Source organism: Podospora pseudocomata, assembly GCF_035222375.1.
Source record: "Podospora pseudocomata strain CBS 415.72m chromosome 1 map unlocalized CBS415.72m_1, whole genome shotgun sequence".
Lineage (NCBI taxonomy): Eukaryota > Fungi > Ascomycota > Sordariomycetes > Sordariales > Podosporaceae > Podospora > Podospora pseudocomata.
In genome coordinates, this window is record NW_026946363.1 from 2,777,886 (window position 1) to 2,804,370 (window position 26,485).

Genomic DNA, 26,485 nt, shown 5'->3' on the forward strand with positions numbered 1-26,485 from the left:
TGCCACGTGAGAACACAGGTGAATGGTGATTTACACCTGATCTTTGCTCTTGCGCTAGAACACTCTTCTTATCATAAATCAAGTTTATAATCCGCGAGCACGCGGAAAAGATCAGAAGGCCAGCGCGTCCACGCGCGTATGAAGTCCAAGCATGACCTATTCTTGCACCTGGACACCCTCTTTTTTGCAAACAATATTTATGATCTGTGATTACAAGTTGGAGATGAAAACATTGAGCGCGTCTGGATCTTGGCTTGGATTATGCTGAGATAGTTTGTGAGTATGAAACACTGAGGCAAATAATAATATGGTTCTGTTGGAAGTAGAAGTTTGAGTAGTGGCACATATATATAGTTTTTGTGATGGTTCAGCAGTCTATCCATGGGTTCTTTGTGCCTCGACTAAGCTGGAGCATTGTCTTCATGCATACCCTGCGAATAGTTTTGTATTCTGTTTCCTATACCCATTGTCTAGACCGTTTCCGCCCCCCCCCCCCCTTTCCCCCCATTGAGACTACATACTCACGTTACACTGCAACAGACAGGCGTTGTTTTTTTCTTCGACCATCTCCAATATGACTTTGGGTGCCATATTGGACTGAACAACCCCAGCGTCATTATTCTCTTCAACATTTCATCTGAGCTTTGAATTTCATGAGACTACATAAACACGTCTGTGGCTCAAGGGGCTGATTCTGAATTGTTCGAGTGAAATGGGCAAGCGTGGAGTGCGACGCGGAATTGTAAATAGTGCGTTCAGACTCAGAGGCCTACTTCGCCAAACGTCCCAGCTTTGCAAACCCTTTGTTTTCTTTAGAGGATGAGATTCCGCACCCAGAAACTGATTCCTACCAAGCTCCAAGCTCCAAGCTCTCAACTTGATAGCAGAGAATCAGTTTAGGACAAACCCATGTCGGGGTAGGTTGAGGCTGGGCATGATGATACTTAGATATTGATCAGTGCTTCATCACACAGTAGCATTCACAATAATATTTTACAGCAGAACTTTTAATGAGTGAGTTAATCCTTCAAGATTTATTCCCCATTGATCCTCTCACCATTGCTTCATTGACACCGGCGATGTCCCATCCAGGGGCTCAAGGGCAAATGCCAAGACTGCGACCCAGGTTAGGGTTTCTTTCAATCGGGCACGGTACGGAAACGAAAAAAAGTGAGATTGGCACACAGGTCAAAGAGATCGAACCCGGGGAGAAGACAGGCTTCTTTGACCTTGGGCTGGATTCCAATCATCCCTTCCCGTCTTTGATCCCAATAACATGGACTTGGGTCGGTTGAGAACAAAGGCCGATTACCTAAGCACTGTCCATGCTGGATTTAGACACTGTTTCCACGGCACGCCCAGGCACTAACAGCACCGTCGGATCCTGTCAGCTCTAGCGGTGCTCGGCTTCGTTGGACGCCCCGGGCCCCGGGCTCGAGCTGATATTATTCTGAACAACACATCCCTTGCACGGGACTGCTCAACACCATCACTCCCGATTCTTTGCCACATAATCGATCCATTGTCGAAATCTTCTCGAGTCGTAGCAATCACACCTCGGTTTTCTGGCACGATTAGCATGGAAAACGGGGAGCTGCGCGAGCCGCAACATCAGGGCCGTATGTAGCCAGCAACCGAGACATCAACGCCCCAAGACATCCCCAGATCCGACCTTCAGTTTACTTCATCATGCCCCCGCGCAGGTCGCACAAGAAGTCGCGGGCTGGCTGCCGTCGTTGCAAGGCGAGGAAGATCAAGGTGTGTATGCGCCTTTGGATTTTCTATTCGTCAGTTATTGCTAACACTCAATGCGACCAGTGCGATGAAGTCCACCCGCGATGCGGCAACTGCGTAAAGCACGGCGTCGCTTGCGACTTTGAGCACCCCGAAGTCCTTGCCGACCTCCAAGCCGCCGCCGCAGCAGCAGCTCAAACCCCCTCCACCCCCGCGACGACCGTCAACTTCGGCTCCCCCATCGTCCCCTCCGCCGGCCATCTCTCCCTCGCCTCCGCTCCGCTCGCCCGACCCCTCCCCCCACCTCCCATGTCCACCACCACCGCCCCGGGACATCGACTCCTCGAACTCAAACTCATGCACCACTACACAGTCATGACCTGCAAAACATTCACCTTCACCGCACCCGTAACAGAAGACATTTGGAAAATCACCGTCCCCAACCTCGCCTTCTCCGGCTCCCAACACCTAGCAGACTCCATCCTCGCCGTCGCCGCCCTCCACCTCCGAAGCATCAACCCCAACGACAAAGAAATCGTCCGTGCCTCCCACGCCTACATGGCCGCCTCGCTGGAAGAATACTCGGCCACCCTCAACCAAGGAATCAACCACACCAACGCCGAAGCCCTGTTTCTAACCGCAGCCCTCATAGCCTTCCAGTCCACCGCCACCCGCGTCTTCATGAAAGACGAAGGCCTGAGCATAAACTCCTCCTCCACCTCCTCCCTCTCCTCCGACCCATCAAAACGCCACCAGCAACCAGGCTGCTACGCCATCCCCTTCACCTGGTTCCACTCCTTCCAAGGCGTCAAAGCCATCACGGCCGCCTCCTGGCAGTATTTACGAGTGTCACCGGTGGTAACCCAGGTAATCAACTCCCAAGCCGCCCTCCAACTCGACTTCCGCACCGGCCCAGAGACGTTTTTTGGCCATTTGTTGGAAGGGCTAGAAGAGGAGCTGAGTAACCCCCCCTCTTGCTTTGACGCTCGGGTGCCGTTGACGTCGAGACCGTTGCCACCACCAAACAGCCCGGACCATATTTCTGCCACGAGACAAGCCTACCAGCATGCGGTGGCGGTGCTGAACTGGGCGCACAAAATCCCGCACAAGGGCGCGCCGTTGGCGTTCCCGGCTACGGTGTCCAAAAGATTCATTGAGCTACTTGAGGAACGGCGGCCTCGGGCACTGGCGATTTTGGCGTGTTTTTTTGCCTTGTTGAAGTCGCTTGATGGGGTTTGGTGGTTGCAGGGGATGGCGAGACGGGAAGTCCTGGGGGTTGTGTCGTTGTTTAACAGTGATTTTTTCGGGCCGGACGCGTATAGGAAGTGGTGGCCTCATTTGGAGTGGGCGATGAGGATCGCGCTTTTCGAGCCGGAGAGGGATGGGAATGGGCAACAGGGGGGGATGCCGATACCGCCAGAGGTTTGGGGGAGTGATTGGTTTGCCGAGGAGAGGGCGCTGGAGGAGCAGGGGAGGGAGCAGGGGGATTACTTTGGGCATATTGAACTGTTGAGTCAGATGAGCAGTGCGGTGAATAGCATTCCGACTGTGCCGGAGTATGCTGCTATGATGGCTGGGGCTAGAGGGCAGGGGGGGAGGTGACAATCATGGTTATAGGGGGAGGGGGGTAGTGGGGGAAAAGAATATTTGCCGTGATGGTGGTTTGGGCTTACTGGAGGAAGGATATCGACCTGATGGGTTTGAACCTGGGAGCTACTGGGAGGAAGGATATTGGGATATCAGTCGTATAAGTTTCAGCTGGTCAGAATTTTTGCCGTCGAGTGGAAAAGAGTCCGATACGGAGACAGAAGAAAGGGATCGACATAGTCACACTAAAGTTGGGCTCATCCCCCAAAGTTGATGTTTGGCGGGAAAGTTTTGGAAGTATGGAATACTTCCTGGAGGAGGTACTATGTTGCAGAAAGAGGAGGAGGATGAAGCCCAACAACGGGCCACTGCCTGGTCAAACAAACAGGCAACAGGTATTTGGAAACACAGAACATGGATTTGCAATGTAATTTTCCGCATGTAGAACAAAAGGTAGACAGCAACTTTCTTCGAAGGTGGCTGTCGTCTATGAATGAACCACACAAAAAAACATATAATCATTACGCCATTTAGCCCCCGTTCCTTGTGCTATAATATTTTGAAGTTGCCCTTCAAAAAACAGTCCCACATAACAACACAGCCCAAAAATGTAAACGCCCGCAAAAGGTATATGATGCTCAAAAGAACCACCGCAACAAACTTAGATATCGACCTTCTTCTTGCGCTTGGGCGCCTCCTCCACTACCGTCTCCGCCTCGTCGAGGACATCCCGTTCGCGCTTGAGACCCTTCATCTTTCTTGTCTGGAGCTGGCTGAGATCCAGCTTGCCCATGTGGATTCTGCCGAGCTTGTCACCCATGATGTCGGTGGAGATGTTCTTCTTGGTGCGCTCCTCGTTGGTCTTGGCCTTACGCATCGCCTCCTTGAGCATAGCCTCGTCGGGTTCTTGGATTCTACCGATGCGGAAGTCGATACGGGGACCGTGTTCCTCCAGCTCGACGCGGGGAAGCTTTTGGCCGGAGCGCTTGGTCTGGATGGTGTAGACGCGGAGGCGGAGGACAGCCTTTGAGGATGGGTCGTCGGAGTTCTCAGCGGTGGTGGGCTCGTCAGCAGTGACAACGACAACGAAACGGAGACCCTCGACGTCAATCTTGTCGGATGTCTCGCCGCGGAAGAAGTCGATGAGCATGGACTTGGCCATGGTGAAGCCATTCGGTACAGGAGATTCGCTAGAGAATAGGTTAGCATTCACGCAAAGTAGTTAGATGCCAAGAAGTGAAACATACAAGGCCGTCCCCGCAAAAACCATCAACGGCCTGGTTCCCACTGGCACCTTCTGGGTCTTGAACTGCGAAATGCTGCGGAACGACTCGCCATCGAGGCAGAGTTCAAGCATGTCGAGGATCTTGTAGTCAAAGGTGCGCGCAAAGGTGATGGTGTGTGGGCGCTTCTTGTTGGAGCTGCCAAACAACAAAAGACTACAGTCGTTTTTCTCAGAGAAGAAGGCGAGCGAGCTGGCGTCTTCGAAAGGATGGATCGCATTTTTCTTCTGGAAGCGCTTGGCATGGACTTGCCTGAGCGCATAGAGATCGCCTAGGGCATCTTGTGTCTGTTTTGGAGCTCCTTCTTAGCATAAATTCGTCTCAATTGCATCGTGAGTGGCATCGACATACGATTTGACTGCAGGAGGTACCCCTCAGAAAGAGGGCCTTCTTGGGGTTCTCGACGGCTTTCGGCGCCCGCTTCTCGAGGGCACGCTTCGAGCGAGCGGTTTTGGGCTTTCTGAATTTCAAAGTAATTAGCCATGTTATGCGACAGCTTCCCGAGTCGAATTGGAGGTGCTTACACTGTGCGAAGCATTTTGATGGTGATGTCGTCAAAAAGTTGATGATGGTGGTGCTAACTTGAATGGCTGCGAAATTATTTTGGCTAAGCTCAACTTTCTTATCAGCTTATCGCTGCGCTCTTGCGCTTGGTGAATCTGGGTGGGGCCGGCGGAAATGTGGGGCCCTGGACTTTAACGTCAACTCCAAGCTTCACATCATGACATATGAAGGGTACCAGCATCAGTGGATGTTACAGCAATACGAGAAGTCGGCGCATTACTATCTTGGAGATTCCAGTCAAGTATATTCCAATATTAGTAACATTTACTATGAACGTATGAGCACAGGTTTGTTGTTGGTCTCAAAGATAATCCGTATTTACCACACTAATGAGTTGACCAAACACCTCCCGCCACCATGTTTTGGGAGTTTTGGTAGAAGTCCTCAATGCCCAATCTCAAGTTCCGCTTAATACCTGGGACTTTGTAATGAGCTGACCACTGGGCCGGCGTATTGGTTTTGAGTGCTCTGTCATCAAGAGAGCCACAGGCATCGTGACTGCGGTGGATGAGATGTTGTTTGGTTACGAGGTACCGGGAAGCACTTGCTACTGAATGGAAACCTTGAGGTCCATGCTGCGGCAACCATGCCGATGGGTCTGGTCCCGGAAATAGTGCACCAGTTCGTCTGATGTGATCCTATCTCATCCCAGTCATTGTGGGCTCCTGGGTAGCGTTTGTGATATATTGAGTTCTACGAGACCCTTTTTTTTCCTGTTGTAAAATTCTTGGTTCTAAGTTGTGTGCGGAATTTAAAGCTCGTTGTGCAGAAGTCGGTAAGAGGATAGAGTAGAAAATAGGCGAACAGTCAACTTGGATGGCGCAATATGATCTTTCGAGTATTTACGTAAATATGTGATGATTGTAAATATTTATACAAACACAAAGATGATAGATTGACACTTGAAATAATTTGGCCCGTCTTGAAAACATGCTGCTCCATCTGTTTGTATGCCTTGACTGTTGATCTGGGCCGAGAGAGTATCCTCGGGTACCGCACCCGGGCCTTCAACAATGATATTTTTGGGTGCCGAACAAAGCCTCTTGCCAAAATCTGCCTGCGTATTGCAAATGCTTTTTCATGCCGAGATTTCGCCAGCTGTTGCCCCACTGCACGGTGTTCTTCTGTCCATCTCTGTGGCCTTCGCCGGGCTGACACGTGCGCGTCGAGCGCGGCGGGCGAGCCTGCTCAGCAACATCAGGATGTCTTGCGCTCTCCAGGCCGCGCAACAAGGTTTCGGTGTCTGGAAAAGTAGCATTTGGCAGAGCGACTTCTGGTAATTCTAGCCATATATATTATAGCGTGGGAAACGTCGTGGGTATCAAGATAATGCGGTGGAGAGACGTCCGGTCCCTCCAAACTGGGTGTTCTTGCTAGTCTTTGTCCCTTTCCGCCCGCGGATTCCGCGCAAATCGAGGCCAACGGTTACGCCAAAATAACCGTTGGATTCCTTTCCTTCCGCGCTATCGTTTGATGCAAGATATATGATGGTTGCTGCCATTGCTGTTAAGCAATTCGACGAACAAGACAGCATTCTCGTCTGCTGTCCTCGCAGCCTCCACTGGGGCGTGGGCTCTCATCCTCATCACATGCTAACCACCCCCCCCCAATATTCGGATCTTTTAACACAACACCGAAATGCTTTGTGATATTGAGCATTTCAACCAAAACAGACAGCCCGCAACACCTATAATTCCTCTCAGAACTTGATTCCCGGAATCCTCAACTCTCGCTCTATCCAACCATGTTTTCCATTTCACCATAATCCCAGCCCATCCCCATCTCCTCCCCGTCCCCCTTCCCCTCCCCTCCCAGAGAAACCCGCGCTGAGAAAGAAAGTAGATCTTTTGGGGCTGTTGAAGGTGGCGCGGCACCGAGAACGATTCGGGCGGGAACGACGCAATCGCGAGTGTCGAGTAATCCCGAAGTACCGTCCGAAACTCAAGACGATCAGGGAGGTGCGTTGGGAGGAGTGATTTTGATTCATGTCTTTCTCTTGTTGGTGATTTCGGTTGGGTGTCTGTCGTTTGTTGTGGTGGTTTTGGTAGGTGTCTGTCTTTTGTTGGTGGTATTGGCGATGAAAAAGGAGGCGGCTTTCGTTTTTGAGATGGTTGTTTGGATTGTTTTCTGACTTGGTTGGCATTCGTTTTAGTTTGGTGGGTTTTTTGTTGTTTTGCTCTTGTAATTAGCGCTGGCTCTCAGCGTTTGGCTTTCTTGTTTTCTGTTGGCGTTTTTCTGTTTGTATCTAGATACCTCTCGGCGTTGCTTTTTTTTGGCTTTTCATGGTGAAAGTCCACCCAGTGTCTCCCCAGCACGAGCAACGAAGCCGGACTCTGCACCTCCTCGTGGTGTCGCTTGGTAACCGGTTGCAAGCGTAGCAGGGCCAACGCAGAGACGCATCTGTAGTTGGTGGTAATCAAATCTGCTGTCCATGAGTTGTTCTAGGATTGACATGGTGTTTTGTGTGGTTGTCGTGCTTCTGTCGTGTTGTCTGATCCAACATCTACCAACTAAGCCCTCCGCTTGGTGTCCTGCCATCATCATCGGTCATCGCAGTCAACCAGCATTTTTTCCTCCTGTAAAAGATTCAACCACGTGTATGTTGTTAAAAATTGGCGTAATAAGGTTTCGCTGTTGAAGATGCTGCCTGTCTTTTTGCTGTCGGTTTGGCGGAGGCTGATTTTGACTCACCGTGGCTGCCCATTAAAGTCAAAGTAAGTTCACCTTGGCCTTTTGACCAGAATCTTCCCATTACAAGACTCTCCCAACCAAAACTTGGTAGCACATTCACCATGCATTATCACCAAGCCGACCCCAAAACCCACAATGGCAACCACGCCAAGACCCCTCTTCGTTTACGGCACCTTGTGTGCTCCAGAGCTGCTTGCCATGCTCCTCCGAGAATCAGATGAGACCGCCCCCGACGTCGACAAAATGCTCCCCATGCTGCAACCTGCAACCGTCAAGGGATATGAGCGGCGTTCGTTATACTTCGGCAGTGGTTACGCCCAGCAGCCCGCGGCAATTGCCTCCAAAGACCCAAATGCCTCGATCTAGGGCTGCCTCCTCACACTAGCGACCACGTCTCAACGTCGGCAACTCGACAACTTCGAAGGTGAAGGAGAGGCATACAAGTGCGTTCCCGTCCGGGTTCACATCGCTACCGATCAGTCAGTAGCGGCAGACATGTACCTCTGGAATGGCCCGATGGAGAAGATATCTCCTGATCCTTGGGACTTTGCCGCCTTTGTCAAAAATGGGCTGCAGGACTTCTTCCTCAATGTTTTTGAAGGAATGGAATTTGGTGGTGAAGACGACTAGTAAACTTGCAGAAGAAAATATGGACCACAGCTTGGTCGAAGCAAACACATATAAAATGTAAGTTCCCCTATGTCACCTGCAGGTGAGCTATTTCGTGATGCTGACAGGTTGACTAGAGCGCTTATGTTCTCAAAAAGGAAAACAGAAAACAATCTTGGCAGATGTCGTTGGATTCAGGGGCTCGCTCAAATATTCTTCCGCTGCGAGATATGAAGATGGTGTGGGGAGTGGCGTGGGGGCGACCCGATCTTGGTGTTCTTGGCACGGTCCCCCCTGAGGTTCCATTTTCAACCGCAGACCTTGGACTACGCAATCAGCTTCCCCATAAAACCCTTATCTGACGACTGTTCCAGCCGCAGGCTCGCAGCCCGCGGAGATGGGAAGAGGGTGTGCTTTCACTGCCGCGCGCGAGCTCCGAGAGGTTGCTTTGGACCAGGAACACCCTTATCTACGGCCCCGTCGAGAGCTGCAGGAGCAGAGATAACCCACACAACCCGGTCGCTCCAATCACATCTTTACAATTGCAATCGTCAAAGCAGTGAGCAGCGTCGGTTCAAGCTTCATGAAGTCATATCCAATGTGGGCGTCTGTGAGGTTCTTGGCTTTGTATGATAAGGACGGCAATGGTGTTGAGGTTGTTGGTCCCTCGGGAGGGAGGATTTTGGGTGAGGTTTCGGAACACAACTGCAAGAAAAACTCAAACTCGAAAAAAATCCAAGGAAGAACGGAGAAACAGGAGATGTCATACTGGTTTGTCGACAGTATTCCCGGTGAAGAATAACCCAGACTCCACAAAAGCTTGTATAGCGGGAACTGTTGAGATATATGGGGATCAGATTACCACCGTAGGGACGGTACTTGCATCTCCGGATTCGAGGCTGGCTTTTCTTGACATGCATATCCGGCCACTCAGAGGGCCCGTTGGACCTCTTATCAAGATCTGCGGTGTGGCGCGGCTCCCATTTGGGGGTTTTCCAAGTTCTAGATCTGGGGAATGCACACCTACCCGTGGTTTTCAGCGTGCTGAAGGTGCCAAACATGCGTTTCCGGATCGAGTCCGTGGAAACGTCATTGTGTTTGTCGGTAGTGATATGAGTGCGATATGAGAGAATTCGGGAGTGAGCCAAGAGTCGTGATTGTGTGTGTATGGAAGTTGTATATCCGTCAAGTTTGTGAGGGACGCTCACAGGTATAAGACCAGACCTTGGCCTGGCTCATTCAGACTAGTTCCTGGCTAGAGAGCATCAGTTCATCTACAGCAAAAGGGCTAGCTTGAAACATGGGCCTCAAACTCGCTCACCTTTACGCTGCCCCTGAGGTTAACCCCGTTAACCGAAAGGCGCGGGCGATACCTTTCTTTAACCCTATCAATGTTTACGGCCGGGTGTTCTTCTTCTCGTGGTTCGGTTTCATGATCGCGTTCTGGGGTAAGTTACTGTCATTCTGCTACTACCTACCTGGCAATTCTGTACTAACTTTCTGTGCTTTAGCTTGGTATACATTCCCACCATTGGTATGATGACACCTTCTCATAGCATCAATGAGGTGTAGGAGTCTAACAGATGCCGTCTATAGCTCACACATACTATCAAATATGACCTCAACCTCTCACCGGCTGAGGTAGCCAACAGCAACATTGTCTCTCTTCTAGCCACCCTCCTCGTCAGGGTCATCGCCGGCCCATTATGCGATCAATTCGGTCCCCGCAAAGTCTTTGGCGGCCTTCTCCTCGTCGGCGCCATTCCCCTCGGCTTGGCCCCTCTAGTGCAAAACATCAACGGGCTCTACGTCTCCCGCTTCTTCATCGGTATTCTCGGCGGCTCTTTTGTCCCCTGCCAAGTCTGGTCAACCGGCTTTTTCGACAAGAACGTCGTCGGCACGGCCAACGCCCTGACCGGCGGCTTCGGCAACGCGGGAGGCGGCATCACCTACTTCATCATGCCCGCCGTCTACGACGCCTTTGTCGCCAGCGGCCGCTCCCCGGGGCAATCCTGGCGGCTGACGTTCATCATCCCTCTTGTCATGGTCATCGCAACGGGGACTGCCCTCCTTCTCCTCTGCCCCGACACCCCCACCGGCAAGTGGGCCGACCGTCACCTCCAAGCAAAGGAGAACCTTCAGGCCCACGGCATCGATGAGACGATCGTCGACATCCCCGGCGCCATCACCGACCGGTTGCCTTCCACCCCACCAGACAGCAACCACGAGAAGGTTGACCTGAAGATTGAACGGAAGACTTCAGCCGCGTTTGACCACGAGGCGCAGCTTTCAAAGACGGAGATGATCCACACTGCCCAGGGGGAGATTGTCCAGAAGCCGACACTGAAGGAGGCCCTCCAGGTCGCGCGCTCCCCGCAGACGATTTTTCACATTTTGACGTACTCGTGCTCTTTTGGGTCGGAACTGGCGATCAATGCCATCCTGGCGTCTTATTACGTCAAGAATTTTCCTTCGCTCGGGCAGACGGCTGCGTCGAACTATGCTGCCATTTTTGGGTTTCTCAATTTTGTTACGCGCCCTCTTGGGGGTATTGTGTCTGATATTTTGTACAATTATTTTGGACGCTCGCTGTGGTTGAAGAAGATGTGGATCGTGGTTTGTGGTGCTGTCACTGGGGTGTTGTTGATCGTGATTGGGGTTTTGGATCCGAGGGATCAGGGGGTGATGTTTGGATTGGTCGCGGTGATGGCGGTTTTTTTGGAGGCGGGGAATGGTGCGAATTTTAGCTTGGTGCCGCACGTGCATCCGTTTGCGAATGGGATTTTGTCGGGGTTGACGGGGGCGGGTGGGAACTTGGGCGGGGTGGTGTTTGCGGTTGTGTTTAGGTTTATGGATGGGGGGAAGGGGTATGCGAGGGGTTTTTGGGTGATTGGGGTTGTTAATCTTGGGATCGCTTTGGGGGTGAGTTGGATTAGGCCGCTGCCGAGGGGGCAGGTTGGGGGGCATTAGATGGGAAGATGGGTCGTGAATTGGTTTACGGATGGGGACTCTCTTTTAACGTGGTGTTTTGGTGTTCTGGTTTGGGTAAAACAAACATGGCGGGTTACGGGGCTGGGGATCTGGGATAGGGGGTTGTAAGCGTGGAATTAAAAGACCATATCGAGTTTACATTGCTCTTTACGAACGATATCAATGTGTTGTGGCACCATTTGCCAAAGACTCCATTGCAACGCGATGAACATCAGAGCATGAATGACGTTCAGCTGTGTCTTGATCAAACCTGGTCGAGAGCTACGAAGTGTAACTGATTCTGAAGATGACTTACACTGACTGTCTGTTCCAAGGCCTGTCCCGGACACACAGATCTTGGCAGGTAGGTAGGTATCTATCCTTGGAACAACACATCCGTCGAACACTCGGAACTTGTCGTCGAACAACCAACCCAAGGAACAACAGTCACCGCCAGACAACTGACAACCAACCAACCGCCAGTCCTCCGCCAAGTTTACCGGTGTTTTGTTCCCCACCCCACCCAGCATCTCACGATATTACCCCAACCGGGGCGGTGTCGGATATCGCACCCGGCGGTCACTTGCACGAAACAACCTTCCGTACTCTCCTCAACCGGCGGCAACCATCGGAAGAAAACACCCACCCCTTATCTGACCCTTCCACACCGAAAATCTGCACAACAAACTCCCTTTGCAACATAGCGTAGGTGGTCACGATGTTACATATACGCACAGTCTTTGTCCTTTTTGACACACAACCTCGCCCCTTTACATAACCAACCCGAACCCTAACTCCCTGACCGGCCCGGCTATCGGCACCGACAGCCGCTCCGGCTTCGAAGACCCACTACCTCCCGAGAACCGCCCCACTTTTGCCGTGCCGGGAATGAAAGTTGTGGGGAACGGACTGGTCCGTAGCGCAAATGTGTGATGTCACGCTAAGGCAGACCCGCAACCATCGAGTTCGAGTTAAGGAAGGAACCGAGCGGTCGGGAAATGCCATGACGGAATTGGGATGGGATTTTTTGGGTGGTCACATGTGGCGGTTTACGCTTGGGGGGAAAGGGGGGGGAAAGTCGGGGGTTAGTCGGAGGCTTGAGTCGGGGTTTCATCACACAGGATAGCACATATTGTATCGTTAGACGGTAAGATAGTCGAGAGCTATCGCAAGTGATGTTGAAGGTCGGTTTGGAAAAAGTCTGGAACACCCCTTGTGGAGAGATAGGGAAAGAGACGAACCGGATCGGTTGTCGGTGGTGGAGTTTTGCGGGAACGGCACATGGCGGACTACACTATGGATAGGGGACCCGCACCGATGGAAAAGTGTAACCCTTCCCGAAGAAGCGGCGGGTGGAAAATTCAGGGAAGGAGTCACTGGTTTTTTTCTTCTCCAGATCGGGGGGATCGGTGGACGTGTTGGGGGATGTAGATAAGTAGAAGGGGATCTCCTGTTTTGTTCATCTTTGTGAGATACAGACCTCGAGACAAGCGAATCCTGAACATACCATTGAAGACATCTCGATCTTGCATGAAGGAGTGAAATTGGATGTTATACAATGACAACAACGCCTTGCTCTTTACCTTGCGTATCGCATATTGTTGGGCCGGATAGAGGGTCGAATAACGAGATTATGGAAGCTCAGAATCATCAACCCCCACCGCCATCACGACCTACAGAGACGATGATGGATCCTCAAAGACAACAAGAACCTATCTCGTCTTCATCCTCCACCACCGAGGCCGAAGTCGAAACACCCACCAACAACCCCCCACCACCACCACCACCAAAAACCCTCCTCACGGCTTCGAAAATATGGAACTACCTCAACCAAGATATCAAACCCACCACCTTTGCCGAGATCCAACTTACGCTTTTAACATTCTGCATCGGTTTACAAGGTTAGTTTTCCCTGGTCTTCGCTAAGTCACCTTGCCCACATCATATATCTCCCCTTACCCATCCCCCTCACCTATCCTCCTCCCACCCCCTTGCTAACTCTATTCCCCTACTAGACGCAGTCTCCTTCCCCGACTTCCACTGCTTTGCCTCCAACCAAACAGGCAACACCGTCTTCCTCGTCCTAGCCATCATCCTCCCCGAGATGAACGGCGAAATGTTTGTCACCTCCAACATCGCCGTCGCCCTGGGCTTCTTCCTCGCGGCCGCCTACCTCACCGGCCAGCTCGGGCACATCATTGGCCCCCGCCGCCGCTTGTACATCATAATCTGTAACCTCATCCAGACCTGCCTCGTCTTTGCGACTGCTGTCCTGCAGTACAAGAAGGGGGTCGAGCCCCAGGGTACACGAACCCTCCTGGCGATTGGGTTTCTTGCCACTGCTGCGGGATCGCAGGTTGTGGTGAGTAGGAGTTTGAAGATGACCGAGATTAGCACGGCGATGGCGACGGCGGCGTGGTTGGATTTGGTGATTGATCCTGATTTGATGAGGGTGAAAAATAGGGGGAGGAATAGGAGGTTGATGTTTTTGGGGAGTTTGATTTTGGGGACGTTAGTGGGGGCGGTGATTTTCAAGAGGGTGGGGAGTGCGGTTGCGTTGTTTGTTAGTGCTGGGGGGAAGGGGGTGGTGACGGGGATGTGGTTTGGTGTTGAGGGGGAGGAAAGTAGGAAGAGGGAGGGGCGAGAAGAGAAGGGGGAGATGGGGGTGATGGTTTAAGGGGAAGGGGGAAGTGATGATGATGATGATGACATTAGCGTGGAGTTTTGGGATCTGGGATACCTGGGTTTTTGCTTTAGATGACTAGAAGACAAAAGCTGGGTTTAGATATGATGTATGAGGAGAATTTTAGAGTACCCTAGAATGTGTTGTGATGGTCAGCCTCCAAACCTTTAATCCTGTTTTCTATTGCCGCGCTTCCCATAACGGCAAGATAATGTACCTAGGAATCTTTGCGTCCGATGAGCTAGAGCCCTATGAGCAGGAGTTAAACGTCTCTTTCCCCATATGCATTAGCTCGCAAAATCTGAAGTGCGCCGATGTGACGAAACGGGAAGACGGCATGCTCTCCACAAGTACACAAGTACTATCAAAAGTCTCGGGCCGCGACCTCGGTCAGCAGGAATGCGATACGTAAAGCTCGGGAGGATTAGCCAATCTCGGGACATTCTCGCAATGAAGAGGTTGGTGAGAGGAGCGGTGGCACAATAGCTTTGATGTAGTTGCAGACAAGACTCTATTTCTTTCATCATGTGGTCAGCCACCAAGCTCATGTCTATACAATGGTCTTGTCGATTGGTAACTGTTGAAAGTTGGACTTTGGTGATTGGTGGTGTGGCAAGAGGTTTGAGCGGCAAGGTCGGTCAGGCACATAGTAACTGCGCCTTTGTGGTCTTTAGACTTTCGGTGTGTATTTAGATGATAAGTTTAAGACCTGATTAGCAAGCAATTTGGAATAATATAGGGAATTCTGGAAGAGATGGCAGAGTCACAGTGTGAATGATAAGCAAGAGATTATGCAGTTACTTGCATAAGAGTGGCCCGTGCGCTCTTCAGTCAGAAAAAGATTGCCCCTCCATCCCCAGGTTTTCGGGTGCAGTGGCATCATCATCCGATCCGACCAGAAGCGCGGTAGAAGACGGCTTGCTGCGGTGCGGACCCTTTGGTTTCCGCCATGAAAGGCAGGGAGATATCCACGTCCTCCATAAGTGTCACTCAATGGCGCGATTTCACGTGGTCAGCCCTTTGTTTAGCCTGTCTTTGCGTCTTCTCGACTATTTCTTTCAAGGAAGCTCGAAGGAACCACTCCTTCGAGATCTGCCAAGATCTCCACTGTCTCGGCTTGGCAACAGGAGGGGCACCTCTTTTTCGCTGATTTCAAAGCGAGCCCTCCAACAAGCATCAGCTGGAGCAAGGTGTGCCAGGTCGGCTCAGTTTCGGAATCCCACAGTGTTTTTTATTTTAAGCCCGCAGGGTCGATGTCGCGATTTTTATAAAAATCACCCAACGCCTCTACTATTAAACGTGCCCCCACGCTTCCCCTACATCACCACCAGAGGCTCGCACTCCCCAACCAACAAAACGTACAGGATGACTATCACGACACCACCAAGGGCCTCTTCCCCCTCGTCGGGCTTTGGCACCAGAGCCGTCCACGCCGGCTCTGAGCACGATCCCAGCACGTAGGTGTCCCCCCCTCTTCTTCTTCTTCTTCTTCTTCTCCTCCCCAATCCTCCAACTAATAGTGTGCTCACAGCGGTGCCGTGATCCCCGCCATCTCCCTCTCGACGACCTTTGCGCAAACGGCCGTCGGCCAACCGGTTGGTGAGTATGAGTACTCTAGGTCCTCCAACCCTAATCGCAAAAACTTTGAGGACATGGTGGCGGCCCTCGAGAACGCCAAGCATGCCCTCGCCTTCTCTTCCGGTAGCGCCACCACTGCCGTGATCCTCCAGTCGCTTGCCTCTGGCTCGCACGTCATCTCTGTCTCCGACGTCTATGGCGGCACCCACCGTTACTTCACCCAGGTCGCCAAGGCCCACGGTGTGAAGGTCACCTTCACCCCCGAGATCGAGGTTGACATCCGCGAGCACATCACCCCTGCCACCAAGCTGGTATGGATCGAGACTCCCAGCAACCCTACCCTCCGTCTCGTCGACATCCGCGCCGTCGCTACTGCTGCCCATGAGCACGGCATCATGGTTGTTGTCGACAACACCTTCCTGAGCCCTTACATCCAGAACCCTCTTGATCACGGCGCCGATATTGTGGTGCACAGTGTCACCAAGTACATCAACGGCCACAGCGACGTCGTCATGGGTGTCGCCGCCTTCAACAGCGAGGAGCTCTTCAAGAGGCTCTCGTTCCTGCAGAACGCCATCGGCGCCATCCCCTCGGCGTTTGACTCGTGGCTTGCCCACCGTGGAGCTAAGACTCTGCACCTGCGTGCCCGCGAGGCCACGACCAATGCGACGGCTGTCGGCCACGCCCTGGAGGCCAGCCCCCACGTCATCGCGGTCAATTACCCCGGTCTCGACTCTCACCCGCATCGCGCCATCGCCAAGAAGCAGCACCGCAACGGCATGGGTGGCGGCATGCTGTCATTCCGCATCCGTGGGGGTCACGCCGCGGCCGAGCGTTTCTGCCAGCTGACCAGAATCTTTACACTTGCCGAGTCCCTGGGCGGTGTTGAAAGCTTGTGCGAGGTGCCAAGCAGCATGACCCACGCTGGTATTCCTAAGGAGCAGCGTGAGGCTGTTGGTGTCTTTGACGACCTTGTCCGTCTCAGCTGCGGTGTTGAGGATGCCGAGGACCTCAAGAACGATGTTCTCCAGGCTCTTGAGCGTGCTGTTGCCGAGACTTCCAACGGCAACGGTACCAATGGTGTCAACGGTCACTAAACAGGAATAAAAAGTAAAAGATAGAAAAGTGGGAAAATTGAAAAACGAGCGGAAAGGAGGGGGACACGGGATATGGCTTCGGGGGACATAGAGGGGCATAGGCGTATTTCGGATAGGAGTTTGGCTTTGGGGCATTAGCATTTCACGATAGACATTAGCGCTTTCTTGGTATTGCTTGCTATCTTGATTTTTTTTCAAGGCAAAATTCTTTTTCAATATCAAAGCTGTGATGGGGCTGCGGCTTCTGGCGTTGTTGGGCACTTTTGTTGGGTATACATGATGTGATGGGGCTATATGGACAATGTTCATTGTTCTGATAAGCAGGTCTACATGTGGTTCATATTGGCGGTAGTTTGGGACGGACTGCGTCGTTTCTTTCTCTCTTGCTATAATCGGCGGGTTCTTGGATGGTTGCTTTTTTTTTTTTTTTTTTTTCGTCTTTTTTTTTTTTTTGTTTTTTTTTTTTTTTTTTTTGCGAATAACAAATACTACTCTGAGGTTATGGTTTCAGGCTGTCAGCAGACAGTCAAGGTGGTTTTAAAGTAATGTGTGTTATGTATTTGTTTCACACACTTCAGAGCTGCCATGTCTCACTTTGGTTGTACGAAGTATTTCCTAAGCCGCGCTTACTATCAAGCCATACCGAGGAATAGCATCTCTGTGTACTAACACCAAACTGTGTAGGTGTTGTTGCTTCAAGACTTTTAATAAGAGTTATTATTGTGCTTTCAGCTCAGAATTGGATTGCCAGTGGGGAAATATGATAAGAACAGTTCGAGTGCCTATATCTATCCTAACAGTTTTATAACACAAGCTGCCAGCGTGAGGGTTCTTTGTTTTGGTGAGTTCTTGGTGTTATGAGGATACCTAGTTAATTGTTTAATCAAAATCTCAAAGGATATCGCGATGCGGAACGCAACGGGTCGATGTATTTCTTCGACTCTCGAAGTGCAGGTCCGGTGTGGGTGTGCCTGTATAAGGTAAGGTAGACTCTATTGTGGTCCAGTCAGTATTGCTGAAGTTGAATTCTGGGCCATGTGAGGGCAGCGATACACGCAGGGCGAGGGCTCAAGCAAGTGTTGGCTAATTCATAGGATTTTGATCTAAAGAAGAAAGAAAGAAAGGAATTGCAATCCTGTGGCCTTGCACTCAGCAATAAGCACCCACAGGAGCAACCCAACTTGCCAGACCGGGTAGGTGGGGCACGTGGCAGTATGGAACCAACCAGCGCCGTGACAAGCCAGGGGGTTCATGGTAAAGGCAACCACAGCAGCTTTTTTGAAGTCTGACTGGAGCTTACGACTTTAAGTCTTGATGATGGATGTCAAAGTCGCATTATTCAGGCAGGGGAATCAACTGCTCATGACCAAGGTCTTGAGGGTAAGAGCAAAGTTGCAAAAGGATGTGGAAGTAAGCAGGGCTGGAAGAAAAGCAAAAATCTCACCGGCCAAACCCACCCAGACCGGTGTCTGGGAGAGGTGGCCGGCTATAAAAACCCCCGTGGTTTTACATCGGATCGAACCTGGGAGCTATCGGTTGCAAACTCCCCCGGTGGGGGGAGGTAACAGCAGCTCCCTCCACCTTTACCATTTGTTCTGACCACGAAGTGGCACCCTGGTCAAGATTCTAGGGCTGCTGTTGGAAGGTAGGTGAGGAAGGTGGTATATATACTGTGGTTGTGGTCGTAGGGAAGGATGCGCTTCGGTTCCAGTCCCAACCATGCAAGTACAGTAATTGCGGCTTGCCTGTCGACTTCTCGTTGCCATTTGTTAGTCTCATCATTTGACATTATTTTTATTAACTTTACGACTTGCCCTACAACTCGACCTCATCTCACTGACCAACCCATTTCATTGAACACACATCAACTATCCATCATATTTTTCATCCACGGTTTGCCCCCTGGACCATTTCAATCCCCTCTAACACATTACCCATCCACCTTCCTACTTCACCACCCTCCATCACTCATCCACCACCGCCTCCTCCACAAAAACCATCCTCCCCCTCTTCAACTCCTCCTCCCCCTTCCCACCATCCACCATCTCCCCAACAGGCAAGCTAACCGCATCATCCAACCTCACAACTCCATACCTCCGCCCTCCTCCTCCTCCTCCTCCATCACTGTCAGCATCCCTATTACCACCACCCTTACTCTTCCTAACAGCATTTCCAGAAACTGGCCCCAGCGGCCTCGTCACAGCCACCCCCTGCCCCCTCGCCTTCCCCATCATTTCGAAAAGCCCCATCCCCGCCATCCCGTTCCTTTTGTCGTGATGGTGGTCATGAACAACCCGGCCGGGAAAAGGCGTGTACGTATCCCGGGAATGGTGCCTCTGGGGATGTGTATGATGGCTGGGTTTGTTGTAAGTAGTGTAATCCCACGACGCCGTCGTGTGGGTTGCCGTCCAGGAGATTATGCAGATGACCAAGAGAAGATAAAAAGCCGGGAGGGAGAAGGGGTTTCCTCTCCGGCTTCGGGGGCGGGGGAGGGGGAGGGTGTGTGGGAAGCGGCCTGGTGGCATCTTGCTTCTTACTCTTGGATGAGAAATAACAACAACAAAGTGTGGGAAATAAAATAAGAATGATTTCAGGCCTGGAAAGGGAAAAAAAAATGAACCCTGACGAAAAGGTAAAAAGAAATCGGTTGCTTTGCCCCCCACCCCCCCCGCCATGTCAAGAATATATGTACAAGATGCAAAAGAAAATAAACACCGTGAAGAGGAAAAACAATGGGACCAAATACCCTTCTGTCGCTGCGAACACACAACAGCTGTGATGAGCAAAACTCTCAGACCGACCGCACAGGAGTTGCTCTCTGATCTGCTCTGCTCTGCTCTGCTTACGCTCAACAAATCATCCGTCCGTCCGTCCCTGCGGCCATCTCCATGCCATGCCAGGACGACGGATGAACTGGCCATAAAAAAAAAATCAAGACGACCTAGCGCTGTCAATGCTTTCCTCTCATGTACGTCGACATCAGACACCCGTCGAGTTCCCCTGACAGCAGCATAGTCTGAACTCGAGCTGCGTTATGCATCTACAGCCAACCCAGCCCAGCCCAGCCCAGCCCAGCCACTCAACCACCCCCATTCCCCGACCCACCTTCCGAAAAGGGAAGGAATCTACTCCCCGACTTACACACACACACACACACACACAACACGACCTCACGTCACGTCACGTCCAAGTTTTGCAGCTTCTGTCACAATCACGTTCAGCAACCATATGTTTTGATTTCTTCCAAATTCCCAAACAATATCCACACAACCCTCCCATAACCGATATTCATACTACCGCATTATCAACAACAATAGCCTGAAAGCCCCTCCACCCCAAGCATTTTCCCTCTCTCCCTCACAGCACGCAAGAAAAAAAGACAGAAAATCAAACACCAACTTGTATCTTGGTGGGTATCAAACCATCCAACTCAGCAACACAACCAAACAAAAAACAACCACGCAAACAAAAAAACAATTTTTTCCCACATGTGCACGCTCAAAATATGTGTGCGTATGTGTGTATGTGTGTGTATGTGTGTGCATGTGTGTGTGTGTATGTCTGTGTGTGTGTGTGTGTGTGTGTGTGTGTGTGTGTGTGTGTGTGTGTGTGTGTATGTGTGTATGTCTGTGTGTGTATGTTGAAACCTTCATTAAGCAATACAATTCGCTAGTCCCAAGTTGAGGACCAGAAACCAAAAAAAAAAAAAAAGCGTAGGCCTTCTTCCCCTCCATCTAATAATAAAACATAAAACCCAAATCCTGCAGACCCTTCCATGAAAAATTAAACAGCCGAATTTATATTCCCCCCTTTGCCCCAGCAGCCCCTTACAAAAACGCCCAAACAATGTATAACTTATAAATAATGTGTAAAAGAATCAAATGCTCGTATGAATGCCCAAAACCCCCTGGCCCCAAAAGCGAGGCTTGATATACGTTGAAATATCTGTGCCCCCAAAAAAACCAGAAAAAACTTTTGCGGCTTGATAATGAAACAAAAAATGCTCATGAAAAGAAGAACAAAAGTCGCTAAATGCTGATATGGAACAAGAAAAAAAAACATCTCTCGAAAATGTGTGCTGTGTATGCACGTATGTGTTTGTGTAGATGGTGGTGGTGGTGGTGGTGGTGTAAATGGCGTGAATGATCGGAAGAACGTCATGTTATGGTGTGGTATTGTGGAATGGTTCAAAAAGCGGTTCAGTGCCTCGAGCCGCAATCAGTCGGATGCCGGTACAAAGCTGCCCATCTCCAGTCGCCAGACTTGTGCGGACGAGGCGACTAACCCCGCTGCCGCATCCCGAGTCCATCGACCCCAAGAATAGGAATCTCAACCTCGGCCAACCCGAGCACGCCCTCGTCCCGGCGGCGGTCCACAAAGCTGTTGCATTCGTTGATGACGATCGCCCACTCGGCGAGGGCTCGGCCTGTGTACACAGCCCCTGAGGCATAAGGGCCGAGGGGCTTCTCGGCACGAATTGCTGGCGCGGGCGGCCGAGCCATCCTGATCATGTCAACCGAAGGACCACGTTCGTAGCCGTCAAAGCTCATGTGACGAAGAGGAGACGGCCTGTTGTATCTCTCATCCTCACTGTCCGAGGCAACCGCCGTGACGTTGATGCTGAGGGAGTACCGGCGTTTGGAGCTCTCCATCGACTTTCGTGGTGTATCCTCCACTATGGACAATGGCCGAGCATTGCGAGCCTCACTGATAAGACCGGTTTGCAAAGCACCGCTCACACGCCTAGTGTCGGGTGGCAGGCCGGGAGAAACGGGAGGCGGGCTGTCGCTGCGATAGACAAGGCTGCCGTTCTGAAAGTTACCCACGTCGTTGATCGCCGCCGAGCGAGCGCTGACTCTCGCCTGAGCAGGCGCAGGGAGTCGAGGGCGGGTCAGAATCCGGTCTCTTGTAGGACCGAGTGGCATTGGCTGCCCCCCCGGTCCAGTTTGCCATGTGAGCGCAAAGCGAAAGACATAGGTGGTGGCCTCGTAAACGGGCGCAGAACCTGTAGTAGATATGGAGTCGGTAGACAAGGTGGCATGGTGGCCAGGTCTCTTTGGCGGTGGCGGAGGTCCCTGGCGAGGTCCCATCCGCGCAGCAGCTGTCTCGCGGCGAGCTTGTTCCAGCTCCTCGTCCCAAGCGCGCTTGGGATCCACGGCCCGACCATTTTGCGAGCTGAATGGCAGTACCTTGCCCAACATTGACAGCCGCTTCTTGAAGGATGACACATCACCATCATCCTTGATGCCACCAACAGTATCTCCGCCGTTGATCCCGAACGTACCAGTATAATCCACGAGCTGGTCTGACCCTGGGAAGGAGCTGGAAAACGAGTCGAAGCCGAGCTTCATGGACGGCTGTGGCGGCTGCACCTCGGTTCGAATGATCAAGAACCGCTTGCCAGGTGTGGGATGAGCAGGGGCCGTAGAAGGCTGGACCTTGCCCCTCATGTCGGCATCAGCCTTGAGCCAAAGGTAATGAGCCCAAAGAGTCTTGAGCCGCTGCGACACAGTCAGGAATATTTTGCTGCAGAGTCCCGTTAGTCACCTGTTGCAACGCTTGGATGGCTATCTTCTTACCTGTTGACCTCACTGGCGCTGCCCGAGTCCCTGCAGATCCGCCAGCAGAGCAGGCGCATGTAGTAAGCACGAACCATGGGACACCAATGGTTGAAGAATTTGGCAAAGAACTCCTCCGTCAACAGCCACTCCGTGCACAAGGCCTCCTTGCGTGCCGGATCAGAAGTGATGGCGTCCCACACTGAGTAGAGGAAAGAGAGGACCCTAATCTCAGACATGGTGTTGTTGGACTCGGCCATCATCTTGCCCACCTCGAGCCAGAAAGGCCAGTCAATGTAGTTGACAAAGGGGGCGGTGCTGCCAAACTCCAGGTACCGCGGCTGGCCAATCTCTTCGGCCGGGGATCCTGCAGGGCTGCCGTTCACCGTGTTCTGGAATGTATCCAGCGTGACCAGCATCTCCTCGAGAAAATCGCACAGCATGAAACACGAAGCTTGGTCGAATCGTGGTGTCCTCTTCGCTGCCGCCTTCGAGATGGCAGCAAAAGCCTCGGCAAAGGTATGCTTAATCTCGTGATTCACTCCAACAGAGCCTTCTGAGAGCACATCCTTGAGCAGGACAATGAGCCGGTTTTCATCCATCCCTTTCAGAACATTGCTGGGCACAGAGATGCCGGTCAAAGTAGCATCCGCGCCGTGAATGCTGTCAGAAATCGGAGGGCCCAGCATGGCATCGATCGAGGCCTGTCGGTGAATGGTGCTATCCAACACCGACAAGATTTGAGCGTGGACCAGGACAAAGGCAGGTGACCGCGCCTTTTCGACCAGCGGGAGTCCCTCAAAAACAAACTGCTCAGAAAGCACGTGGAAGTACTTGCAAAAGATGAAAAACAGATCCGTCTCACCACCACGCCATCTCGACACCCAAGGGCCGTGCCAGGGGATCTTGGCTGGCATCAGTGGCAGCTTAGCCGCAAGCCGCAGCTTGTCGCCCAGTGTCTTGACAGACGACCATCCCAGCTTGTGCAGATGCTCGGGGTAGAGCGCGACAATATCCTCGCTCTCGCCCTTGCTCCGCCTCGGCAGACCAAACTCATCGGCGACTCTTCGCAAAATGTCGGCATTCAAACCCCAAAGCCGCACCAGAACATCAGCGACACCGGGCACGAAGAAGAACGCATAAGCACACGCCTTGCCGCACCAGTTGACTAAGCTCAGAGGGGCGTGCCGGAGCGACATTTTCTCCACCACCAGCGCCATCTGTGTCGTCAAGTTGTTGACAAACATGGTCCGCACATTGTGCTCGGCCGGCTCGGTCAACAGCGAGTCCACATCGCTGCCAACGGTGGACGATGTGTTTGACCTCGCTCGGACCTTCTCTTCGGGAGACCGCTCAGCTAAACGCTGAAACTGGCTGGTACACGTCCTCCACTCTGGCCGCATCATGATCATGGTGGCCGCCTCGAGCAGAGTTGGCCTGTCGACACCAGCAACCGGTTGCAATACTGGAAACTGGACGCCAAGCGCAGCGATGCCTGGAGCAAGCCCGTATCCTCCCGCCAACAGCCTCGAATGCCCGGCATCCAGCATCGACAAGAGGCCATTCCACCACTTGTTCAAAACTGTGGCTCGCCGGTCAAAATCCTCGGAACTCAACACCGATCTGCTCGAATTGGAAGGGTGGTGCGAGGTACTTTTCAGGAATGGCATCAGCACACCTCGCACAACGTCCATTCGCGTCGAGGTGGTAGGCCTCGCCGCGAACCGGGCAAACTCGCCATCTAGCGTTCGGAAGGTGCCCCAAAGAGGGTCACGGGATGTCGGATGTGGCATGGTGATGTTGGTGTCTGCTGTGCCCTGGGAAGCAATTTCGGAAGAGGCGCTGGTTGTCGCAGTGGTTTCCGTGTCCAGATCCGACTCTAGTGACGAAGTCCGGTGGGAAGAGCTGCGAGATGGTGCTGCTTCGACATGGGCAAAAGCATTGTTGGTGGCAAGAGCAGCAGATCTGGGGAGGTTCGACGGGGCAAGGGTGGTTTTGGCCAGGACAGGCTTGACGCTGTACGCGGCTGTCGCAGCACTGGCGGAATCAGAGTCACTTGATTCGGAACTCTTGACAGAAGATGGCGCGGGAAGCGAGAGTGGGGACGATGTTCTAGAAAACACACTTTGAGGTTTTTGTTTTATCCTCGTCAGATACACACTGGCACGGCTGAAGACGCGGCTTGTACTGTTGCTGCTGCTGCTGCTCTGTGGCTCGGCGGAAGCGTCCTGAGAAGAATCACAATCCGAACGTGCGCGGGTTCGCAGCGTCAACCTAGACTTGACAGGCGATTTTTTCCTTTCTGTGGAAGGCTCGCGGGTCTCATGTCGAAGCCGTTCTGGGGTCGTTGGCGGTGAAGGTGATCGTGACTTTGTCATCCAAGACTTTTTCGCAAAATCGGCAAAGGACTCGACCGTCCCCGACCTTTCAAGCTGGCTGTCCTCCACCAGATTGTCGGTCGACACAGTCACATTGTTCTTGGTCACCCGTTGGGACAGTTCATGGGTTGCCGGCACGTTGGGGGTCGACTTTGAGCTCGGCAGCCACGACAGCGGCCGGTCAATCATTGATTTGCTCCGGCTACGGCCGTGCTTCTCGGCACGCGGAGCAGCAGCCACGGTGGGCGCGGTGCTGGTGCTGTTACGGTGATAGGTGGTGGTGTCGATGTTTTTGGACGAGGTTCGGGGTGGTATTGGCTGCTTGGTGGGTTCGGCGCGAGCTTCAGTGGATGCGATGGGCAATAGCCTCGTCTCGGGAGCGGTAACGACAGTGGCGGTGGGCTTCAGGGGGCGGATGGACAACGCTTCGATCTTGTCGCTGCAGAAACTGAAGGATCTCTTGAACTCGGGTGAAAATTCAAAATCGAACGAGGGAATGTCAAACGAGGGATCGGGCATGGGCAGGCTCGGAAGTTCCTTGTTGGTGTTGGCAGGCGGGCGCGAGGTAGCATCGGGCCTGGCGAGCTTGAGCGGGGTTTGTTCTTTGCTGCTACTCCTAGCAGGTGGTGGTGGTGTAGAATGTGAGTGTTGTGAACCTTGTGAGCGCTGTGAGCGGTGAAAAGGCAATGGCGTGCTGGTGTCCACAGCGGGCGCCGTCATGGTCAGTGTCGGACCAACCATTGCTCTGTCTCAAAACAAGCCGTCGACTCTGTGGATTGCAGTGGTTCGTCAACAGGGGTGGTGTGCCGTGTATGCCGGAGAAACCTGCTGGCAGCCCTCGCAGTCAGGGAATACTGCGACTCTGCTGCCTTCGATCTGCCCCAATCCCCTTCAAAACATGGTCCTTCTTCCAATCTTCCTCAGAGCTGATCAACGGTAACGGGGTGATGACGACGCTATGCGATTTTCGAGTGTCTCTCGGTCAGACAAAGAGCAGCGACGGCAATGTGTAGATGACGGGAATCCGAGCCTTGGCGGGTCGGGGCGAGCAGCTTGGACGTAACGAGAGACGTAAACGTAAAGTCGTGGTGCAGGTGCAGACGATTGTACAACAGCAGAAAGAAGAGAGTGAAAATAAAAATGAAAAAAAAATCAAAATCACAGGCTGAGGATCGGCTGCGAGCGAGTGCGGGCAGGCCCCGGGCGGACAGGCGAGATCAGGGCAGACACGATTTAATATCGAAGCTGCATTTGAACAAAGCCGGGCTCAGCTTGACTCGCGACTCCACGACCTCCACGGTCCAGTGGAGATTGTCAGTCGCGCGCTCAACCAGGACGGGAACTTGGCAGCTTGACAGGAGAGTGATGCAAATTGGGACGAGCAATGGGCCAGTGCGGCCAGCCTGGCGCCCACTATACCGTACTCGGGTGGCAGGCTGTTGACGTCGTCGATCTTGCAAGTTAGGAGAAGTACGTGCAGATGCGGCGGGATGGCCCCGGAACACCTCGTACGGGTAGTGTACTGAACCATTGACTTCCATTGTTGGTTGATGCTACCTCAATTCAAGATGTTCTCTCAAACAGCAAACTTGATCCAGAAACATTCAGCGGGAACACTGCGCCTGCGCTCGGATGGTTCAAGAAACACTCGAGACGAACAGGCGGTTTGAGTGAAGAAGAAGATAGGACGGAGACGAGGCGGCCACACCGAGGCTACGGATACGGGTGTGCTGTTCGCTAACGACGCCCCCGT

The 26,485-nt window shown here is 52.4% G+C and overlaps 10 protein-coding genes across 10 annotated transcripts; 6 read left to right on the forward strand and 4 right to left on the reverse strand.

Moving 5' to 3' along the window:
* The first annotated feature begins 1,295 nt into the window (after positions 1–1,295).
* Positions 1,296–3,821, forward strand: QC762_110760 (uncharacterized protein). Its single transcript, XM_062885498.1, has 2 exons — positions 1,296–1,758; positions 1,819–3,821. Exons 1-2 carry the CDS (start codon positions 1,690–1,692, stop codon positions 3,334–3,336), a joined length of 1,587 nt encoding a protein of 528 aa, XP_062748467.1. The 5' UTR covers positions 1,296–1,689; the 3' UTR covers positions 3,337–3,821.
* On the reverse strand, positions 1,768–5,305 carry RPF2 (rRNA-binding ribosome biosynthesis protein rpf2). The gene is made up of 5 exons (XM_062885499.1): positions 5,129–5,305; positions 4,956–5,064; positions 4,569–4,891; positions 3,408–4,511; positions 1,768–3,240 (listed from the first exon to the last, which is right to left on the reverse strand). The coding sequence occupies exons 1-4, from the start codon at positions 5,140–5,142 to the stop codon at positions 3,983–3,985; spliced, it is 975 nt and encodes a 324-aa protein (XP_062748468.1). The 5' UTR covers positions 5,143–5,305; the 3' UTR covers positions 1,768–3,240; positions 3,408–3,982.
* A 2,503-nt stretch (positions 5,306–7,808) lies between these two features.
* On the forward strand, positions 7,809–8,489 carry QC762_110775 (uncharacterized protein; the record flags this gene model as incomplete). The annotated part of the gene is made up of 3 exons (XM_062885500.1): positions 7,809–7,882; positions 8,012–8,148; positions 8,245–8,489. 3 exons carry the CDS (start codon positions 7,809–7,811, stop codon positions 8,487–8,489), a joined length of 456 nt encoding a protein of 151 aa, XP_062748469.1.
* A 1,279-nt stretch (positions 8,490–9,768) lies between these two features.
* On the forward strand, positions 9,769–11,438 carry QC762_110780 (uncharacterized protein; the record flags this gene model as incomplete). Its single annotated transcript, XM_062885501.1, has 3 exons — positions 9,769–9,916; positions 9,980–10,002; positions 10,065–11,438. The coding sequence occupies 3 exons, from the start codon at positions 9,769–9,771 to the stop codon at positions 11,436–11,438; spliced, it is 1,545 nt and encodes a 514-aa protein (XP_062748470.1).
* Positions 11,439–11,745: 307 nt separating this feature from the next.
* QC762_0009400 (uncharacterized protein) lies at positions 11,746–12,095 on the forward strand (the record flags this gene model as incomplete). The annotated part of the gene is made up of 2 exons (XM_062882883.1): positions 11,746–11,802; positions 11,922–12,095. The coding sequence occupies 2 exons, from the start codon at positions 11,746–11,748 to the stop codon at positions 12,093–12,095; spliced, it is 231 nt and encodes a 76-aa protein (XP_062748471.1).
* Positions 12,096–12,996: 901 nt separating this feature from the next.
* QC762_0009410 (uncharacterized protein) lies at positions 12,997–14,307 on the forward strand (the record flags this gene model as incomplete). Its single annotated transcript, XM_062882884.1, has 2 exons — positions 12,997–13,339; positions 13,454–14,307. The coding sequence occupies 2 exons, from the start codon at positions 12,997–12,999 to the stop codon at positions 14,113–14,115; spliced, it is 1,005 nt and encodes a 334-aa protein (XP_062748472.1). The 3' UTR covers positions 14,116–14,307.
* QC762_0009420 (uncharacterized protein) lies at positions 13,522–14,804 on the reverse strand (the record flags this gene model as incomplete). The annotated part of the gene is made up of 3 exons (XM_062882885.1): positions 14,715–14,804; positions 13,752–13,876; positions 13,522–13,710 (listed from the first exon to the last, which is right to left on the reverse strand). Exons 1-3 carry the CDS (start codon positions 14,767–14,769, stop codon positions 13,522–13,524), a joined length of 369 nt encoding a protein of 122 aa, XP_062748473.1. The 5' UTR covers positions 14,770–14,804.
* Positions 14,805–15,010: 206 nt separating this feature from the next.
* Positions 15,011–17,207, forward strand: CYS3_1 (cystathionine gamma-lyase cys3). The gene is made up of 2 exons (XM_062885502.1): positions 15,011–15,578; positions 15,653–17,207. The coding sequence occupies exons 1-2, from the start codon at positions 15,115–15,117 to the stop codon at positions 16,794–16,796; spliced, it is 1,608 nt and encodes a 535-aa protein (XP_062748474.1). The 5' UTR covers positions 15,011–15,114; the 3' UTR covers positions 16,797–17,207.
* A 1,553-nt stretch (positions 17,208–18,760) lies between these two features.
* QC762_110805 (uncharacterized protein) lies at positions 18,761–19,321 on the reverse strand (the record flags this gene model as incomplete). The annotated part of the gene is made up of 1 exon (XM_062885503.1): positions 18,761–19,321. One exon carries the CDS (start codon positions 19,319–19,321, stop codon positions 18,761–18,763), a length of 561 nt encoding a protein of 186 aa, XP_062748475.1.
* Positions 19,322–21,076: 1,755 nt separating this feature from the next.
* Positions 21,077–25,473, reverse strand: QC762_110810 (uncharacterized protein; the record flags this gene model as incomplete). Its single annotated transcript, XM_062885504.1, has 2 exons — positions 21,077–22,322; positions 22,376–25,473. 2 exons carry the CDS (start codon positions 25,471–25,473, stop codon positions 21,077–21,079), a joined length of 4,344 nt encoding a protein of 1,447 aa, XP_062748476.1.
* Between the last annotated feature and the right edge of the window lie 1,012 nt (positions 25,474–26,485).